The sequence below is a fragment of the Macrobrachium nipponense genome, chromosome 2, assembly GCF_015104395.2.
Source record: "Macrobrachium nipponense isolate FS-2020 chromosome 2, ASM1510439v2, whole genome shotgun sequence".
In the NCBI taxonomy this organism is placed as follows: domain Eukaryota; kingdom Metazoa; phylum Arthropoda; class Malacostraca; order Decapoda; family Palaemonidae; genus Macrobrachium; species Macrobrachium nipponense.
The window spans coordinates 93629541-93648312 of record NC_087201.1 but is presented as its reverse complement, the minus strand read 5'-3'; the positions used below and the strand labels follow the sequence as shown (position 1 = coordinate 93648312).

Sequence of the window (18772 nt, the reverse complement as noted above, 5' to 3'; positions counted from 1 at the left end):
GGAAAGTACCAGGGTTTTCTTAAAAAAAGACAAGAGATCTTCCAACTGTTATTTGAGTGGTGAGACAAAGAGTCCTGAGTCAGTGTATGTGACAGTATGTGAGTCAAAACTTGCGCCGGGTCAGCAGGCAGTATCGCCAGACCCTCTGGTGTTGCTGTTGAGCGTTCAGTCGAACGAGACTGACGCACCAAATCAGGTGAAATACACCCAGGAGTTAAAGACAAGTACAAAATGGGACGTGATTTTGCAGATGAAGAAGACTGCAAAACTGCACGAAGGCTGAGGACTGAAACTAGTCTCTCTGGACTTCTTGGAAGGTGGAAGGGTACTGCATGCATCCGCGTAATGAGTCTTGAAAGGGCACGAAGAAACTTGATAGCACTCTCGACGCCTCTTGCTGGGAGTCGAATCATCGGATTCACACAACAAACAATGTGCACTGAAAGAGACACCTTTCCAGTGGTGCTCTGCCGAAACCTGGAGTCGGTCAACAGGTTCGACTGAGGGGGCGATTGCCTGTGGGATAACCCTACTGGCCTTCCTTGGAGCTCTGGCATATCTTCTCCCTGGTGTGGGGGAGCAGGACAGGGACCTTTGTCTAGGAGCACTAGTGGGACGGATGGCCACATCCTCTACACTCTCACTTTGCACTGCACTTGCACTTTGAATACAGGCAGCTCTCGGTTGACAGCGGTATCAGTTAACGGTTATCCGGTTTTATGGTGCTTGTCTAGCGACGCTGTTAACTGGATTTTCGGTGCCGATCTCTGGTTAGCAGCACTGATATCCAGTTAGCAGGGCCAATTTCTAGTTAACAGCAGCGCCAATCTCTGGTTAACAGCGCCGATATTCGGTTAGCGGTGCCGTTTTAGTGCTGTTATCGCTGATTTTCGGTTAGCAGCGATTTTCAGTTAGCAGCATCGGCTGGGAACGGAACCCCTGCTGTTAACCTAGGGCTGCCTGTATTGCCTTTTTCCAACAAGACTTTGAAAGATGAACCCAATTCCATCACTGCACTAGCTAAAAACTCAAATTTCTTATCAAACTTTGGTTCGAGGCTGGCAATAGTGTTAAGATCAAAAGGGTGGGAACCTGGAATAGGAGTTTGTGACATAGGAGTGGGAGGGCTAAGATACAGGGATCATAGGTGAAGAAACAGCCCTATCATTTACTAATTCTGTAAACTGTACAGTTTCTAAGTTAGGCTTTCTTTCAGTTCTAATAGCCTCCTATCCTTATCAATTTTGCCCTAATGGGACCTAAAGATCTTCCAATGTTTAAAATCCCATTCATTACATTCAGCGCAAGTGACCTTCTTACACTCCTGACCCCTACACTTTACACATCTGGTATGAGGATCATGACAAGATTTAGCTAATCTAGTTTTGCAACCTTCTGTACAAAACCTAATACTGTTGTGCTAGAATCCGACTTCTAAGTTCAATTTACTACGGTAAAAAACAGACTACTTCACCAAGAACTCCAAAATCATCCAACAAAAACGATGAAGAAGGCTGCTGGAAACCACTGATGTTACTCAGGGGCCATCAGAAAAAGAATGGGAGCTCTTTGCCAGGTTGTTCTTTCTCTCAGTTCCAATAGTGGGCAGGGCATGTTAACTATAGTACCTAGAAAAATGCTGGCGCTATGGCCGATTTGGAATTTTTAGACTGCTGTTGCTATGTAATTACTTGGTAAGTTTCTTATGTATAATTTATAATAAATTACAAGCCTACACGTAGGTAGGTGTTACAAGCAAAGCCGGACCTAATAGTATGTATATCATAATTACCAGCATTGTGAGAATAGAGTGATGAGGGACCAAGGCAGCACAGTGACCATGAAGACCATCTTGGTAATAAACCAGCAGGTGAAGCTGTATTAAGCATTCCTGGTAAATATTCTGTGGTAGAAGCCTGGCGTATGATACCACGGTCTGTTGGGATTTACAAACAAGTCCATTCATTTAGGCTCCCATTATCATTTAAATACAAATCTGCTTATTCATGAGATCATAGAAAATATCTAAGGAAAGCATTGCAACATACTAGCTTTATAAAAATATTCAATACTACAATCTTTAATCTAGAGTAAAATTAGAATATTGTTATTAAAAAGTAGCTCCTCAACTTAACAGGTCTCAACCTAGAGGATTTTGTTACTTAACCCTTAATAGCCGAGGTAAAAAATTAATATGCAGCACCCCAGTCCGAGGTAACTTTGTGGTTGACCAATTTAAGAAAAAACACATCAATGGAAAGAGGAAGAGGTGCAAATGTACATGGGACAAGAAAAAAATTATAAAAAATTTTGCCTACCTTCCAGAAAAAGTTGAAAATGGCTATTTACAACCCCCTGTTGGACCTCTTTTACAAGACTATCACACATTTTACCAATTTATAATTTTTTTTTTATTCATTTTGTAAAATTATAATTATAGCTCACACAATATCAAAACAGATAAGAAATAAAATCAATAACAAATTCTGAGCATATTTGTTGTAAAATATTTACGTAAATTTAATGAAGTTGCAGTAACTTTTTTGGATTTACCGTATATGTTTTTTCTAATATTTCTTTACACTTTTCTTTGCAAAATCACATGCATAACTGACATAAGAACTAAAATCAACAGCAACCCCTCAGTATATTTATGAGCAAATTTATAAAAAGATGTCATGTGAGACAGAGGCAGTACAACCTCCCTTGAAGTCAAGATTACAACTAACTCTCTAATGAGCCACCCACTTGATTTTAGCCAGTCTAAAAGTTACCATTAGTGAATTTATGGGCTATAGAAGTAATGGCACCTCTTTCCTACAAGATTCCCCAAAATTGATGGCGCATAATATTGTTACCCACCATGAGTGAATCCATCCACCACCTGTAATTACTACTCATGTGAGTATTATATCCGTCCATAAAGGGTTAAGGGCTCACCTGAGCCTGATAAAAATGACAAATATTTTGTAATTACTAGATTTTGGAGAAATCCAGTAAGTAACTATAGGATTATCAGACAGAAGTCGAGGCTTTCTTATTTGTGCATGTGAGGGTGAAGGGTGAACAAACAAACAAATGCACTCATGTTGACTAATGCTTTCCTTGCTGTGCCTGGGGGGATGGGTGACGAACAAACACATACTTACACATATGATCAATGATTTCCTTCGTGTGCATCATGCTAGAAAACAATATGCACTTACAGTGAGCCTAATCTCTCTCTCTCTCTCTCATACACACACACATGCAAGTTTACAGAAACAAAAGCAGCAGATTTTCAGCAAAAATAAGAGCTGGAAAAGTTTGAAGTGCCAGAAAACATTAAAAGATGCCAGGGTATCAGAATTCGAATGTGCACTTTTAATGTGGTTTATGCTTTGAGGCAACAAAGGTGGCAGCACTTCCAAGGAGATGCTTATGGAGCAGGGCAGAATTTTCATAGGGAAATAAACTTGACAAATGACAATGATTATTCATGAGCTTTGTTCTACTTTTGATAACACAGCAATATATATGCAGAATGAACTGGAAAAAGGGTGATTTCTGTCACATCTGGGATTTTCTGTGGTCCAGTAGTGGCCTGGTCCCAAGGGTGCCAGTTTTAAGAGGTCAGACTGTACTTATTGCAGTATTGTACTGTAAATTTTTTACTACACGTAGGTAGTATGCATTACGCATTTTTCAGTACATATATGTAATTGTGTACTATATACTATACAGTACATTTATATATCGTGTTGGGATATACTATGCATTGACTACATGTTAGCTTGCCTTTTGCTCTCTCAATTTTTTTATATGAAGAATTTGGGGTAGTACTTATGTTTAAAAAGAAACAATGATTTTATTTAATCTATATAATGTATATTTCCTTGTATAAGACAACCTATAGATCCTACAATTCACCCCTAAAAATTGGGGGTCGTCTTATACTACAGTTCTAAAAATCATCCCTTGAAATTTAAGATGTGTATCGGTAGGCTAGCCTCGGCCTCGGTGCGATAACCACCAACACACATGAAGATTCACATTATGGTATAAACATGATATAAAGATAATAAAACCATTTTTATCTTATATATTATTGGCATATCTTCATAACAAATAGCCTATTTGATGACTAATTCCATTTCAATGAACCAACTTTTACCTATGCGATCTAAGCTGAGAAAATGTAACCAAGTTACAGTTGCTCTCACAGCAACATTTATCTTTCGGTAACCTTTCAGAAATTTTAATGATAGTGTAATTACAATAGTGATAGCATTTAGGATAACATAATATTCATTTTCCATTAAAAGTTTCTCATTCATATGACAAGATTGATCACATATTCCACCATCATAGGGATTCCAGTCAGGTTCTGGCGAGTCGACTTCGGCTTCGTCATCGCTATCATACAAATCATCTTCAGTACCATCCATGGCATTTGTCGTGAATAACTTTGAACACCGGTTGGCTTCGATGGAGTGAGGCGGACAAACCTGCCTCAGAGGGCTAAGTTTCAACCCTTACACAAGGGTAATGGGAGTAATAGTCAAAGCGATTTTTACAATTTTATTACAAAAATAAAGCTTTATGAATTAAAATATGACAATATAGTGACATGAATACTGGGGGCGTATCTCCCATAAACTAATGCAAAAAAACTCAGTCATCACACGACCACTCAAAAGTATGAAAAATCACTCAAAATGTATTAAGAATCTGACAATTCAATGAGGGACACATTCCCAAAAGTTCACTAAACAAGGATTATCACAAGTCTAGAACACTAGCCCAACGATGGCTAACATAAAGAACGATTACTTACTTCTAGATCCTATGGTCACATGGCGTTGCTCGTAACTTTCCCTCATGGTCGTGTTCATACGCATGCAGCCCCAACTCTGCCCATAAGAGATCTAGATTTTGTTAGGTCTGATTTTCTACTCTTACATGTAATTTACGTTATCACAACAAATGTGTCATTATTTTCTGCTTGTGCCACCAAATCGACGTATACATGGCAATTCGCCTACCAAAGAATGTTTTGCCTACCAACAAAAGGCGGGAAAGTGTGAGTGGACGAGCAGGATTACATCACGAAAAACTTGTGCACAAGTTTTTCACGACAGCATTTTATAAATAATTTATGGCACTCTATTTTCAGTCATATGAACAATAATTGTGTATGAAAATTATCGTTCATTATATCATTGTTATTATTAGTGGTTGTTTGAGAATGGCGATGAAACGTGAACAAAATGATGGTTTCCCTTTTTAGGCGATGAATGTATGAAAAACATGAAATAGAATCGGCTTTGTTGAACCCAGCTTTGATAATTTACGAAAGGAATGTATCTCTCAATTAAGTTCCATTCGACAACTAAAGACAGGGATTATGTCGGTAAAACGCAATCAGCTAGTTATTTTAAGACTGTAAACAAAACCAGAATGCAAATGGCTTGTCATTGCTCTGTCCATATATTGTAATGTGATAATACATGCAATATGATTAGATACAGTAAAACAAGTTTTATTAAAATTATCATTATTCTCATTACAACGATTATTCGACTTTTGCAAGTAGATATCTATCAGTGTAACAACCTAACCGAGGCAATAGTCTCTCTCTCTCTCTCTCTCTCTCTCTCTCTCTCTCTCTCTCTCTCTCTCTCTCTCTCTCTCTCTCTCTCTCTCTCTCTCTCTCTCTCTCTCATCAACTGTAATACTAATGATACTACTCCATCCTCCAGTAAAAAAAATTCTAGTTTTTAGAATTCTGGATGAAGCAACTGTAAACCTTTATTAACGAAAACAACTGAATTGAGAAACGGCTGATTGCTGGCCCTGTAACTATCGGTCGTTTACTAAGAGCTCCGTTAAAATTGTCAAGTTGTTAAACCCTGCCAATTCTCAATGGTGGCTTCCATAAGTAATAAAATAAAATACATTTTTGTTCATCCCACATGTAATGGAGATCTCAAGAAACAATACTAGTAAATTAAAGCTGCAGGTTATGGAGGCCGAGGCTGAAAGTGATGTTCGGAACTGGAGGTATAGCACTTAATGCTTATACAATGAAGTAATATGGGCATGTTTTCAACCAAACTTTGTTAATTTATTTGAAAAGATATCTCCAAATTATATCTCTTCTCTTCCAACAACTAGTGGAATGAAGATATCGATAATACTCAATCGGCCAAGATTTTGAGAATGTAAACAATATCAAATGCAAATGGTGTACATGACAATGTTTATACTCCGTAATATAGTAACAATATGTTAATAGTAATACTGTAATTGGGTAAACAAGCAAAACAACCTTTATTTAAGCTATCATTATTATAAATATAGTTTACTGGTTAATTTTTGCAAATAATAATTTCTCTCCAAGAAGAATTTGGGTGTTGTAATTTAGAAGTCGTGTTATACTACAGATATGAGATAAATCCAGGAAAATTTGCCATAATTTTTTACCTCGTCTTATCTAAAGGTCGTCTTATACAAGGAAATATACGGTATGGGTTTAACACATAGTACTTAAAAAATGAAGTTTTTATTGTAAAACTAATATTGTAATACCTACCTGAACACCTGAACAAGCCCTGGTCACTTACCAGCCCGAACCATCATTTATTAAAATTTTACCAAATCTTTGGTTAAAATAAACGATCAGTGTTGCCAATCTCCTGGCAAACACCCTCGTTACCTAGTTACCAGCCCACCGCTGATAGCCCTGCCTCACGGGCCGGTCACACCTGCCCTCTCACGTCAATCATAACTCAATAACTCTGTATGAGAGGGGAGGAGGGTGGGAATCATTCAGGTGTTCAGGTAGGGTAATTACAATATTAGTTTTACAATAAAAACTTCATATTGCAATACACCCCCTGAACACCTGAACAAGCTCGATTAACACATTAATTGGAGGTGGGAATCAAATCACTCGGCCCTCCACTGTACCATTGTCAGTCAATATAATTGAGTACGCGGGTCAGTCTCAAGTTCATTTGTCACTCGTCCAAACTAATCTCCCATGTGTGGCCTTCTAGGCCTCCCATATGTGGAGGGAAAAACTCCCTGCACCTCTACCCTAAGGTCAAAACTCATTGAGTGCGGGAGGGATACAAACCTGTTTCCTCTCAGCTGGCTATGTGCCTCACCTGAGTAGAGGAAAAACTGACGACCTCCCATGTGGCTCTCGGCCTCTCATGATGGAGGGAATCTATGTATGGAGGGAATCGAAGACCTCCCATGTGGCTCGGCCTCTTCGTAGGAGGGAATCCGAAGACCTCTGCTCTCGGCCTCTCATGTATGGAGGGAAACTGAGACCTCCCGTTGGCCTCTTAAAGGTTTTTTTTTCATGTTACGGAGGAGAAACCATGTCCATCGGTGCGTCTGCGACGGTGTCGTCGATCGTTAGTGATGTCCTATCTCTTGTAGTGTTGTACCTGCCTGTCTGTACTCTGCCTGGTTTGGCACTTGGAAGAATACCCTCAGATAGACCCAGACATGTTCTTTCCTATCTGTCCTAATACTTAAAATCCTCTCGTGATATATCATATCATGAATACCTTATACATATTGCTAATATTCGCTCCCTACTCTAATACTAAATCAGACAGCAAGATTGTTGGGTTTAAAAATAGAATTTAGGCCAAAGGCCGAGTATTGGGACCTATGAGGTCAGTCAGCGCTGAAGGGAAATTGACAAAGTTTGAAAAGGTGTGACAGGAAGAAAAACCTCTGTTGCACAATGAGTCCAGTGTTAGGAGAGCGTGGAAAATAGGATGAGAGAATATGAAATCAGAAAAGTAAGATAAAGAGAGAATATAAAATCAGGGAAGTAAGTGAGAGAGAGAGAGAGAGAGAGAGAGAGAGAGAGAGAGAGAGAGAGAGAGAGAGAGAGAGAGAGAGAGAGAGAGATTACAATCGTCTAACATCTCTACCTCCGTAAATTGCACCCTCTTCTAAGTTAAAAGGGTATTATCTTAACGATAATATACTCGTATAACTCCGTACAGCTATGAACAACCGAACGAGAACTTGTTGTTAATGCGATCGACTCCTATAACACATCACTTTAATGTATCGAACAGCGTATGACAGTAATCGAATCCGATAGCAACATCCGTTATTGTATTCATCCGCGTGCGACAGTAATTACTGTATTCATGTTATAAATGCAGCTGAAGCTAATAAGGCAAAATTACGTGCATCAGCAACCTGGACAGAAGTCCCGAGCTTTTGTATGAATTCAAACGCAGCCGTGGTAAAAGAAACTAATAGCATGAAAGATCTCATTACTGTTTTTTTTTTTTCAGACAAAGATTAATAAAGTATATAAAGTGTAAGGTTCGTAATACCTATGAAAACGAGTGAAAAAACGAACGGAATCCTAAATTTAACGCCATCTAACCCGATGGAAAAACTAGCTTCCAATGAGACGTATCAGTCAAATTTTGGACTTAAATTACATCGTAAGACGAACAGTATGACTTCGTTCCATAAGTTAAGTATCCAGATATTCATTAATATGCTAACTAGGGACAAACATTAGCCGAGACCAAGTGATATGGTTGAATCTGGGAGCCAAGGAAAAAAAAAACAAAAAACAGACTAGCCGGCATCCTTGTTGTCTAAGCCACACCTCCTTACAATAGTGCTGTTTGACGACAAGCTAGTGTAATTGTAATTTAATTGAAAGTAATAAAAATATATTTAATTTTAAAGGTAATTAAATTAACTTTATTAGGCCTAATATTAATTTCAGTTGTCATTGTAATTTGATAATACGACTGGTAATAATTTGTAACTGTAAATTGACATAAGCGCAATGTAATTACTGACGGCAATAGTCGGTTAAACGTATGAAGACGTCATACATACGAATTCCTTATATCTGCCATCTGATTATATGCCCCAAGATAGATACCTCATTGACTATGTTAAATGTCAACATAGTTGAACACACGTCTCCTTCAAGACGTTTGTACAAACTTGGCAAAAGTGAGAGAGTTGTTACGTTAGTCATTTTAGGCAAACAGGAGAGAATGAGATGGATAATGCGACGCAAACCTGTATTCGTCATCCGCTGATTCCAGCGTGAATGACTGCCGAGTTAAGTGTTTATACTTCGCTAATATGATGATACATATAATACAATTATAATGCTTTAGTCGGACAGAATCCGATCTTCCTTCTGTTCGATTACATTCATATTAATTATTCTCCGATTGGATTCTCGTTCGTTTTCAATTACACCTGTACTGAATTATCAGAAGTCAGAATGCCTTGAGCCTACAGCGTTAGCCAATATAAAAATAACTATCGATATATTGTACTGCGAATACTTTAGGCTAGGCTACTGAATATGCATACGATGTATCATCGTGAACACTAGGCTAACTGTAGTTAATTTTATTCGATTTCTCTCCATACTGAATATCGTAAGTCAATATGCATTGAACGGAGAATTAGTTGATATTAACAATTATCGTATCGTATAAGTAGAGGAAAGTAACCTTAAAGACGAAGGAGCATATCTGAAAGACCAACCATGGCCTAAAAGCTTCTGATGCAAGGAACTCGAAGCAGGAAAAGCCTAAGATGCTCTAAGGGACACTGTACCTCTATAAACTACTACTTTTAATAGAAAAAAACCGACCCGAAGAAGCCTGCACTTTTCTTTCTAAACTAACCACTATGTAGCCTATTATCCCTACTCGTCTATATCTGACCTAAGTTTTAATCATCCTGAGAACTTACACATCGAGGGAAGGGAATCTGCTGCCAACACTGCCTGCTCCGCGCCAGGGGGGACGGCGGATCCTGCCCTGTGGGCTTGCGGATCCCATAACCCCCAGCACCGGTTAGGGCTGGTTCTGGAACAGGCAGGGGAGCTGGAAAAGAACGATTAGTAATTTCAGTATCCCTATTTGCTCGATCTATCCTCACTAATCTTGACATAAAATGGTAACAGAGATGTCGTACCGATGTCAGGCCTACTCTCAAGTCTCTTAAAGAGCACTGTCTCTAAGTCTTTATCTTGATCTACGTTAGTCTCTTCTGCCTGCACTTACTTCTTAATACAAGACCTTTCCTACGTTTGAGATACCCTAACATCTGTCCAAAGACCACTCCTGACATTCCAAACATCTGGTCTTTACATCATATTGAACAGGCCTACAATTTACGCATAAGGAATGACTTCGTGTCATAGGGTACTCATCCTTTTCTTGCATTGTGGCAAAGACGATACGTTGTTGAACTTCCGCTCGTCGTTTTCTGTGATGTCGTGGCCGAGAATGCAGTAGCCGTTGTCGTAGCTTGTGTTGTTTCTTTCCCTTGCAATCATCAAATGTCTGGGGATGACAAGGTATTAAGAGCTCATCCAACAGTAATCCAAAGGGATGCGTAATTCGTCACCAAAATCAATCAAATCAAAGGTGCAAATGAAGGCCGGCAAGACCAAAAGGAGTTCGCTGTGGATACATCTGTACTCCACCGCGAACGATAAGTGATTGACGTGAGAGGGCAGGTGTGACCGGCCCGTGAGGCAGGGCTATCAGCGGCTGGGTGGTAACTAGGTAACGAGGGTGTTTGCCAGGAGATTAGCAACACTGATCGTTTTATTTTAACCAAAGATTTGGTAAAATTTTTAATAAATGATGGTTCGGGCTGGTAAGTGACCAGGGCTTGTTCAGGTGTTCAGGGGGTGTATTGCAATACCTTTTTTAAGCATAGCAAGGTATAGATATGTACCCATACTGTCAGAGGCAATTAATTTTGCAGATACTATAGTTTTTCTTCCATAATCGTAGGGGTTAGGGACCACAACCATCCACGTTAAGCGAAAATCGACACTGAGTTGGTACATATCACCCTCTAAAAACACTTGTAACTGTCTATTTTAATAGTTCAAACATCCCCCTCAAAAAATGCTTATATTAAACACAGCTGAATATGTATAAAATATTTCACTTACGGAATCCACTTGTGTATACTGTAGCCTTATATTGATCTGTTATCATTGTAGAATGTATAAAACAAATTAACATCCAGCCACTTATAATGCTTATGTTTTTAAACTGAGCCTACCACCCGAGTTCTCTGGGAAGATTAACAGCTCTCCTAGGGCAGGCCCAAATAATTCGATTATTTTTATGTGGCTAGGAACCAATTGGTTACCTAGCAACAAGACATACAGTTTATTGTGATAACAACAGTTGTTTTGCTTGCTTATCAGCCATTACACAATAGTAAAAAATTAACATAGTTATGTTAAGTAGAAAAGATCAGCAAGGAAATATACTGCTAAATTTAAGCTGCTAGTTGTAGCTGTAGCTGAGAAAACAAAGTTCAAGCTGTTAATGACTATAAATTATCGTGCATCAGCCAAATAACCTTCAATATGCTCATAAATAACATTGGAGGGAAAATTATTTTAATCAAAATAACACTGGAGGGAAAAGTATTTTAATCAAAACTATTGAAATGAAAAAACATTTTACTGCTATTTTCATGCCAATAAAAGATAAATACAAAAAGCTCGTATTGTAATGAAATCAAGTGAAAACAGCAAATGAAATATGTTGATTTTTTTACAAAAACATTCCCAACACCATCTATTAACATAAAAAATAAATTTACTTCAAAACAAGACATATTTAAGTCATATTTCAACTTAAAAACACTTTATAGTAGTACAATGAAAAATTACCTTGTCCCTTATAAATAAGATTATCTAGGGATTCATTTATGCCAACTAGAAGCAAGAAAACTGCTCTGAATTGAGTTAAATATGGAGAAATAAATTTACCTCATAATCACCCTCAGCTGATTTTCAAGCGAAAACACTGATCGCTATGTTTGTATTTTATAATAAATAGTAATATGAAAATACTACATACAATATTAATGGATACAGTGAAATAAAGCATAACTTTTTAAAATATCCATGGAAAAGAAGCATATTCATAATGTATGTATTCTATAATACAATACTAATCTGTATGTGAATTACCACATACATTAATTTTATATCTTATGTATGATGTAACCCCCTTAAAATTAGCTTCAAAATTAGGTCATCAAAAGTCACATGATACATGAGTATATATGGTAAATGGATTCTGTAAGTAAAATAACCTTTTATTGATATTTTGCTGTTTTTTCTTAAAAATGACAAAATTTTAATCAATTTGTATTTTCTGGGCTCAGTTCGTGTTGCTGCGTGAAATAATCCTTTAGTTCATTATTTCTAAGGTAAATGAGCTAACAAACTACCAGAAGAAAAACAATCAAAAGATAAGATGTCAGTATAACTGACTCGCTCACCCAAAATAAAAGAAGGGTGTCGGTATGGTAACTGGGGCGAGTGAGACCACTACCACGAACTTCTTGCCATTTAGAATTCTCCTATATTAAAACTCCCAAACGAGAGAGCCGATCCACAGGTCGAGGCGGCAACTACTACCACTATACCCCATGCCACGCCGATCGCCGCGCCTCTGGTGGCCATCCTTTCAGTTAGCGGACTAGGAGCCACACGTGTTTTCTTTCGCTCTGTGTTTTTTGGATTTATCCTTTTCCCTACGTCGTGATGGAACGTGCAGCTATTGCAGCAGCTAAGTTAAGTGCCCTGAAAAGGTTTGGGTTTAGTTTTGTTAAATCCAGGTGCTTGTATTTGCCGTTTTTTAGGTATAAATACGGGTTCCCGGTCTAGCGCATATCGGCATTGTCCCGCCTCGTGTTCGGTTAGGTTCTCGGTCTTCCATACCTGGAACCTTTCCTTTTAATTTATTCACGTGTTAATCTAGTCCCATTATTTATTTTTATTTATGCCATGTTACCTTTTTACATCGTTTAGGGGAATTAGCCTACCCCTGGTGTTAGTTCATGCATGCATGTCTGTCTCTCTACCTAGCGTAGGCATCTGAGTGTTTCCTTGTCCAGACCCTAGCCATTGCTCTCCTTAGGCTAGCTCTGAGTGATAGACTTTCTTCCGAGTCAGTCGTGCACTCCTGGACTTCCTTTCTCTTTCACTCATTGTTTTTTCCCCTACTTTCATTTTATTGCCGTTTTTATTTTATCGATGTATAGTTATGTTTTGGTTAGCCTAGGGCGTCTAGCCTTGTAGCCTGGGTCTCTGATGGTCCTATGGTCCACGTTAGTTGCAGTTGCATCTTCTCTTATCAGTTTTGTTGCATCATTATACAGTTTTGTTGCACCATCCTGGTCAGTTTGGTTGCATTAGACCCTTGGCTTTCCGACCTAGTCGGTTGTGTTGTGTTATCGTACCTTGGTCCATTCTCGATCGCGGTACGGCTAGACGCCCGCCCCAGTCGCTTTCCCCCCCTCCTCCTCTCGCTATAGAGTAGGAGGGAGGGATGATCTGTTCTTGCTCGCTCCATCCAGGCCCGGCTCCCTCTCTCCCTACGCGGAGGGAGTAGGGGAGCCTGGACAGAATTTTAGGCTGGGAGTGACCTTGTTCTCCCTCGTGCTCTGTGGTGCCTCGGTGTGGCGGGGGTTGGGGGGTTGGCCTCCCCCCCTCTCCGGTTGCGCCGGCGTCCCGCGGAGTACACGGGAACTGATTTCTTCCCTCCTTGTTTTTCCCCCCCTGTGACGGCGGGCCTCTGCCTCGTCTACCCAGGCGTCCCATCGATTACGGGAGGGGGTGGTGGTAGGCTCCGCCAACCAACGGAGTGGATATGATTTCAGTTGGTCCTTAGCTTTCCATCGTTCCATCGTCGCCGGCGTTTACCCCTTTGGGCACTCTTCCGGTAGCGTTGGACAGCGCCGTGCTTCGGAGTCGTTCTCTGATTTTATTCTAGTTATGCTTAAGTTAGTTTAAGTATTTTATCTTAAGCTTGGGTCCCTCCCCTGCCCTATGTTGGAAATTTCTTTTATAGTTATATGTCATATACCTATATATTTACCTCTGGTTTGTGAAATTTCCTCCTCCGGCTTACACCGGAGTTATTGTATCACCTATTTATCCCATAAGGTTCTCAGGGGAGGGGTTATGCCCGATTTTTCATTAATCTCCGGCATGCGGCGGAGTACTAGAGTAGCCCTGTGAGTGTAATCTTGATACTCATGTATCTTTCCACTTACAGGCTACCAACTGCCAGCATCCCGGCTGTAACGCCGTGTTGCAGGACCCCTGCGGGCACGAGGTCTGCAGGACTCATGCTCCCTGCTCCACCAGCCATGCGGATCTGCAGGTCTGGTTTCATGAATCTTGTTCCATCTGTTACGAGCTTGTGAGTCAGTTTTTGGATGGGGTAAGTACTTTGGTCATCAGCACGTTCATGCAACATGAGTTCTGATATATGATTAAGCTTAAGTTCTTCTTAGTCTAGTAGTACCTTTATGCAATAGAAGTTCTGATATATTGCTAAACTTAAGCTTAATTTAGTCTAATGGTTAAGGTTCACCTTTAGCCTTAAGTTTTAATAATTGCCCTCTCCTTCAGGCTGCCGCAGTCAGGGACACCGCTCTCGCAACCCTGAGAGCTTGGGTCGGCGGATTCGGGAAGAACGCCGCTAAAGGACAGCCCTACATCTTGGAGAAAAGGCTGGTTGTCCTGTTGTTTCCCGGAGGCAAGTCGACAGGGTACGTCGACCCTACTGAGGCAGCCTCGACGATCGCGACAATCCAACGACAGGTGGAGCAATGCCTAAAAGAAGGAACAGGCCAGGATATCGCGGCGGAAGTCGCCACCTTAGATATTAATGTAGAGCCTATGGTAGGTGTGGATGATTTATTGGTTGAGGTAGGTATGTTGGACGCTCAAGGGCTTCCCTTGGGCACTCCTGGATCTTCATCTCCTGTCCCTTCTTCTTCTTCCTTCCAGGGCTTTACGGGGGCGGAGCTCCCGTATAGTGCATCCGACGCCTCTGTGGTCCCCAAGGTGAAGGGCCACAGGGCGCAAAAAACCCTTAATAAGTCGTCGTCGTCTAAAAAGACTTCTTCGTCGTCTTCAGCTCATAAGTCTCCGGCTTCTTACCACGGAGCAGAGAAAGTGAAAGCGTCTTCTTCTTCTTCGGTTTCAGTTCCTAAAGGGTCGAGGAGCAAGTCCTCCAAGGAGAGATCCCGCACTCCGGCGGAGTCGGCGGTCTCTCCTTCTCCTAAGGTAGTCCCCTCGGGGACTTCGTCAGGTTCTGCGCCAGCGAGTGGCTTTGATCCTGCTGCATTTTCCGCCGGGATGATGCAGCAGGTAGGAGATTTAGTAGGTTCTTTGAGATCTAGTATGGAGCAGATGTTCACCCAGTTGTCGGACAGGATGTCCACTCAAGAGAACCTCCTGCCTGGCTTTAATCAAGCTCCGCAAGCTGCTACCCCAGCAGCTAGTGCCAGTCTCCTTCAACTCCCTCCATATAAGTCCCTCCCGCCATTCTCCATGAGTAACCCTTGGAGAGTAGCGTCTTTCGCCCCTTTCCAAGATGGTCTTATCTCCATCCCGGAGTGCGGAACTCGAAGGATTGAAGACTCCTAGTTCTACCCTGAAAATCTACAGCCTCCTTTCATTGGCTACGCCAGGCTGACGGAGTCAGCATTGAATAGGGAGGACAAGATCCCGAAGGAGACAGTTCTCTATAGTAGGGATCAGGCACAGAGGGAATGGCTCCGCTGTTTGGAAGAATGGGACTGCATTAATACCAGGCTTCAAGCCTTTCAGAGCCCGTTCACAATCTTCACTACGGAAGAGGAAGCGCCACTTCCCTTCCTGACAAAGATTGCTAGTGTCACCATTCAAGCAGGCTTGAAAGGGGACCCTTTGCCGCAGTTGAGGGAGGCAGATCCCACATCTCCCCTTCTCCCTTCGTTTGGCGATATGTGGGAGGACTTGCCAGCCACCTTCACAGTGGGAAAGTTTAAACTGGACTGCGCTATGGACCAGTTCGGCGAGAAACTTCCAAGGCTTCCGGACAACCTCATCCAAACGGAGTTCGAGGCAAGGTCCAGGCTGGCAAGGACTCTGAACACAATGGTAATGACGGAAGTAGCGGCCCTCTCCTATGCATCTGAACCGCTCTTCAAGCTATTGACTAAATCACAGACTTATACAGTCCAATCGGACTTGTATGAGTTTGTAGTTGCAAGAGTCAATTGCAGGAAACATGTCCTCCAGGAAGCAACTATTCGGCATGAGCCAAATAAGTTGCTTTCCTCCAACATCTGGGGGCGGACCTCTTCCCGGAGTCAGCGGTTAAAGAGGTCCAGAACGAAGCTACGACACTCAACCAGAGTCTCAAAGATCGTTGGGGCCTCTCTGCTAAGAGGAAGCAGGACTCGTCTGCTTCAGGCAAGAAGCTGAAAAAGTCGAAGAGGTTTCAACCCTACCAAAAGAAACCTCAACACTTTGTTCAGGCAGTTTCAGCTGTCCCAGTCACCCAACCAGGACAAGCTGCCGCAACGAAGGGCCAGACTCAACCTATCCTCCTGATCTCACCTCAGGCTCAACCATCCACCTCTTACGCTGTCTCCCCGGCGTTCAACCAAGTGTACGAAGGCCAGGCTTTTCAGCACTTCAACCGGTTTGCCAGGGGAAGTAGGGCCAGAGGAACGTTTCGTCAGAGAGGATCAGGCAGAGTCATCAATAGAGGAAAACACTTCCGTGGAGGCCGTAGAGCTCACCCCGCACAGCAACAGTGAGATCCCCAAGGTAGGAGGGAGGCTGTTCCTCTTCCAGCACCGGTGGGGGTTCAGCAAATGGGCACAAAGTATTGTGTCAAAATGTCTGGGTTGGAGCTGGATCAAAGGGGGGGCCCCCCTCCACCCAGACCATTCCTTCAACTTCCATCGAAGGAATTGACAGATTATGCGGAGGAACTCCTTCAGAAAGGAGCAATATCGAGAGTCAAGCATTTAAAATTTCAAGGTCGCTTGTTCAGCGTGCCAAAGAAAGGCTCATTAAAAAGAAGAGTAATCTTAGACTTGTCCCAGTTAAACTTATCCATTCTCTGCGACAAGTTCAAAATGTTGACCATCTCGCAGGTACGGACCTTACTTCCCCGTGGGGCCGTCACCACCTCTATCGATCTTACAGACGCATACTATCATATCCCAATAGCGAGACACTTTCGCCCTTACCTAGGCTTCAAGCTAGGGGACCAGGCATTCTCATTCAAAGTGATCCCCTTCGGGCTGAATGTAGCTCACAAGGTATTCATGAAATTAGCGGAAGTAGTCGTTCAACAACTGAGGTCGCAAGGGATAATGGTAGTAGCATACCTCGACGATTGGTTGATCTGGGCACCAACCGTCGAGGAATGCCGCAAAGCCACAATGAAAGTAATTCAGTTCCTGGAATATCTGGGGTTCCAGATAAACAAGGGAAAATCAAGTCTCACTCCGGAGTCCCGATTTCAATGGCTAGGCATCCAATGGGATTTATCCTCTCACAATCTGTCAATTCCAATAGCCAAGAGGAAAGAAATAATGAAGTCAGTAAAGCAATTTCTAAAGTACAAATATGCTTCAAGGAGAAACCAGGAAAGGATCCTAGGTTCTCTTCAGTTTGCTTCAGTGACGAACATCTTGATGAAAGCCAAACTGAAAGACATAAACCGGATCTGGCGCTCAAGGGCAAATGTCAGATCTCGGGACAAGTTGTCAGCAATCCCGCAAATCCTTCGGAACCGTCTGCGTCCTTGGACACAGATGAAGAATCTGTCCATGTTGGTACCTCTTCAATATCCTCCTCCGGGAATAACTATCCACACAGACGCTTCATTAAGCGGTTGGGGAGGGTATTCTCAGTTCAAGAAGGTTCAGGGAACTTGGTCACCACAGTTCCGCCAGCTTCACATAAACGTATTGGAAGCCATGGCAGTGTTCCTGACCCTAAGGAGGCTCCTTCCACCAAAGAACTCTCATGTAAAATTGGTTCTGGACAGTGCAGTAGTAGTTCACTGCATCAACAGGGGAGGTTCCAAATCAAGACATCTGAACCATGTCATGATAGCCATCTTTTCCCTGGCGGACAAGTACAAAAGGCACCTCTCCTCCACCCACCTGGCGGGAGTAAGGAATGTGATAGCAGACGCTCTATCCCGGTCAGTTCCCTTGGAGTCAGAATGGTCTCTGGACAACAGTTCGTTCAATGGATAACACCGGAGTGTCCCAGTCTCCAAGTAGATCTCTTCGCTTCTCAAGCAAACCACAAGCTTCCATGCTATGTGGCTCCCAACCTGGACCCTCTGGCATATGCCACAGACGCTCTGTCCATAGACTGGAACCAGTGGAAGAAGGTTTACATCTTTCCTCCAGTGAATCTTCTTCTGAAAGTTCTGAACAAACTCAGGACTTTCAAGGGACAAGTGGCCCTAGTAGCACCGGACTGGCCGAAGAGCAACTGGTATCCTCTGCTTCTGGAATTGGGTCTTCACCCCCAACGGATTCCCAATCCCAGACTCTCTCAATCAGTACAAATGAAGACTGTGTTCGCTTCCTCAGGAATTCTCAAAGCCCTAACTTTATGGACTTCATGAAGTTTGCGGCTAAAAAAGATCCAGGTATAGATCCCCAGAATATCCTTTTCCTGGAATCAGATAAAAGGGATTCAACTCTGAGGCAGTATGACGCTGCAGTTAAGAAGTTGGCATCTTTCCTGAAGAAATCAAACATCAAAACCATGACTATCAATTCAGCTATATCCTTTTTTAGGTCTTTGTTTGAAAAAGGGTTAGCAGCTAGCACTATTACTACGAATAAGTCAGCCTTGAAGAAGATCTTTCAAATGGGTTTTAACATAGACTTAACAGATTCCTATTTT

General features: G+C 41.8%; 1 protein-coding gene across 1 annotated transcript in view; it reads right to left on the bottom strand.

Moving 5' to 3' along the window:
- The window catches only part of LOC135221254 (uncharacterized), a 395658-nt gene that overhangs the window by 141666 nt on the left and 235220 nt on the right, over window positions 1–18772 (bottom strand). The window contains exon 16 of the mRNA XM_064259070.1: window positions 1793–1936. Within this exon, the coding sequence (XP_064115140.1) occupies window positions 1793–1936 (144 nt within the window). The remainder of the gene's footprint in view (window positions 1–1792; window positions 1937–18772) is intronic.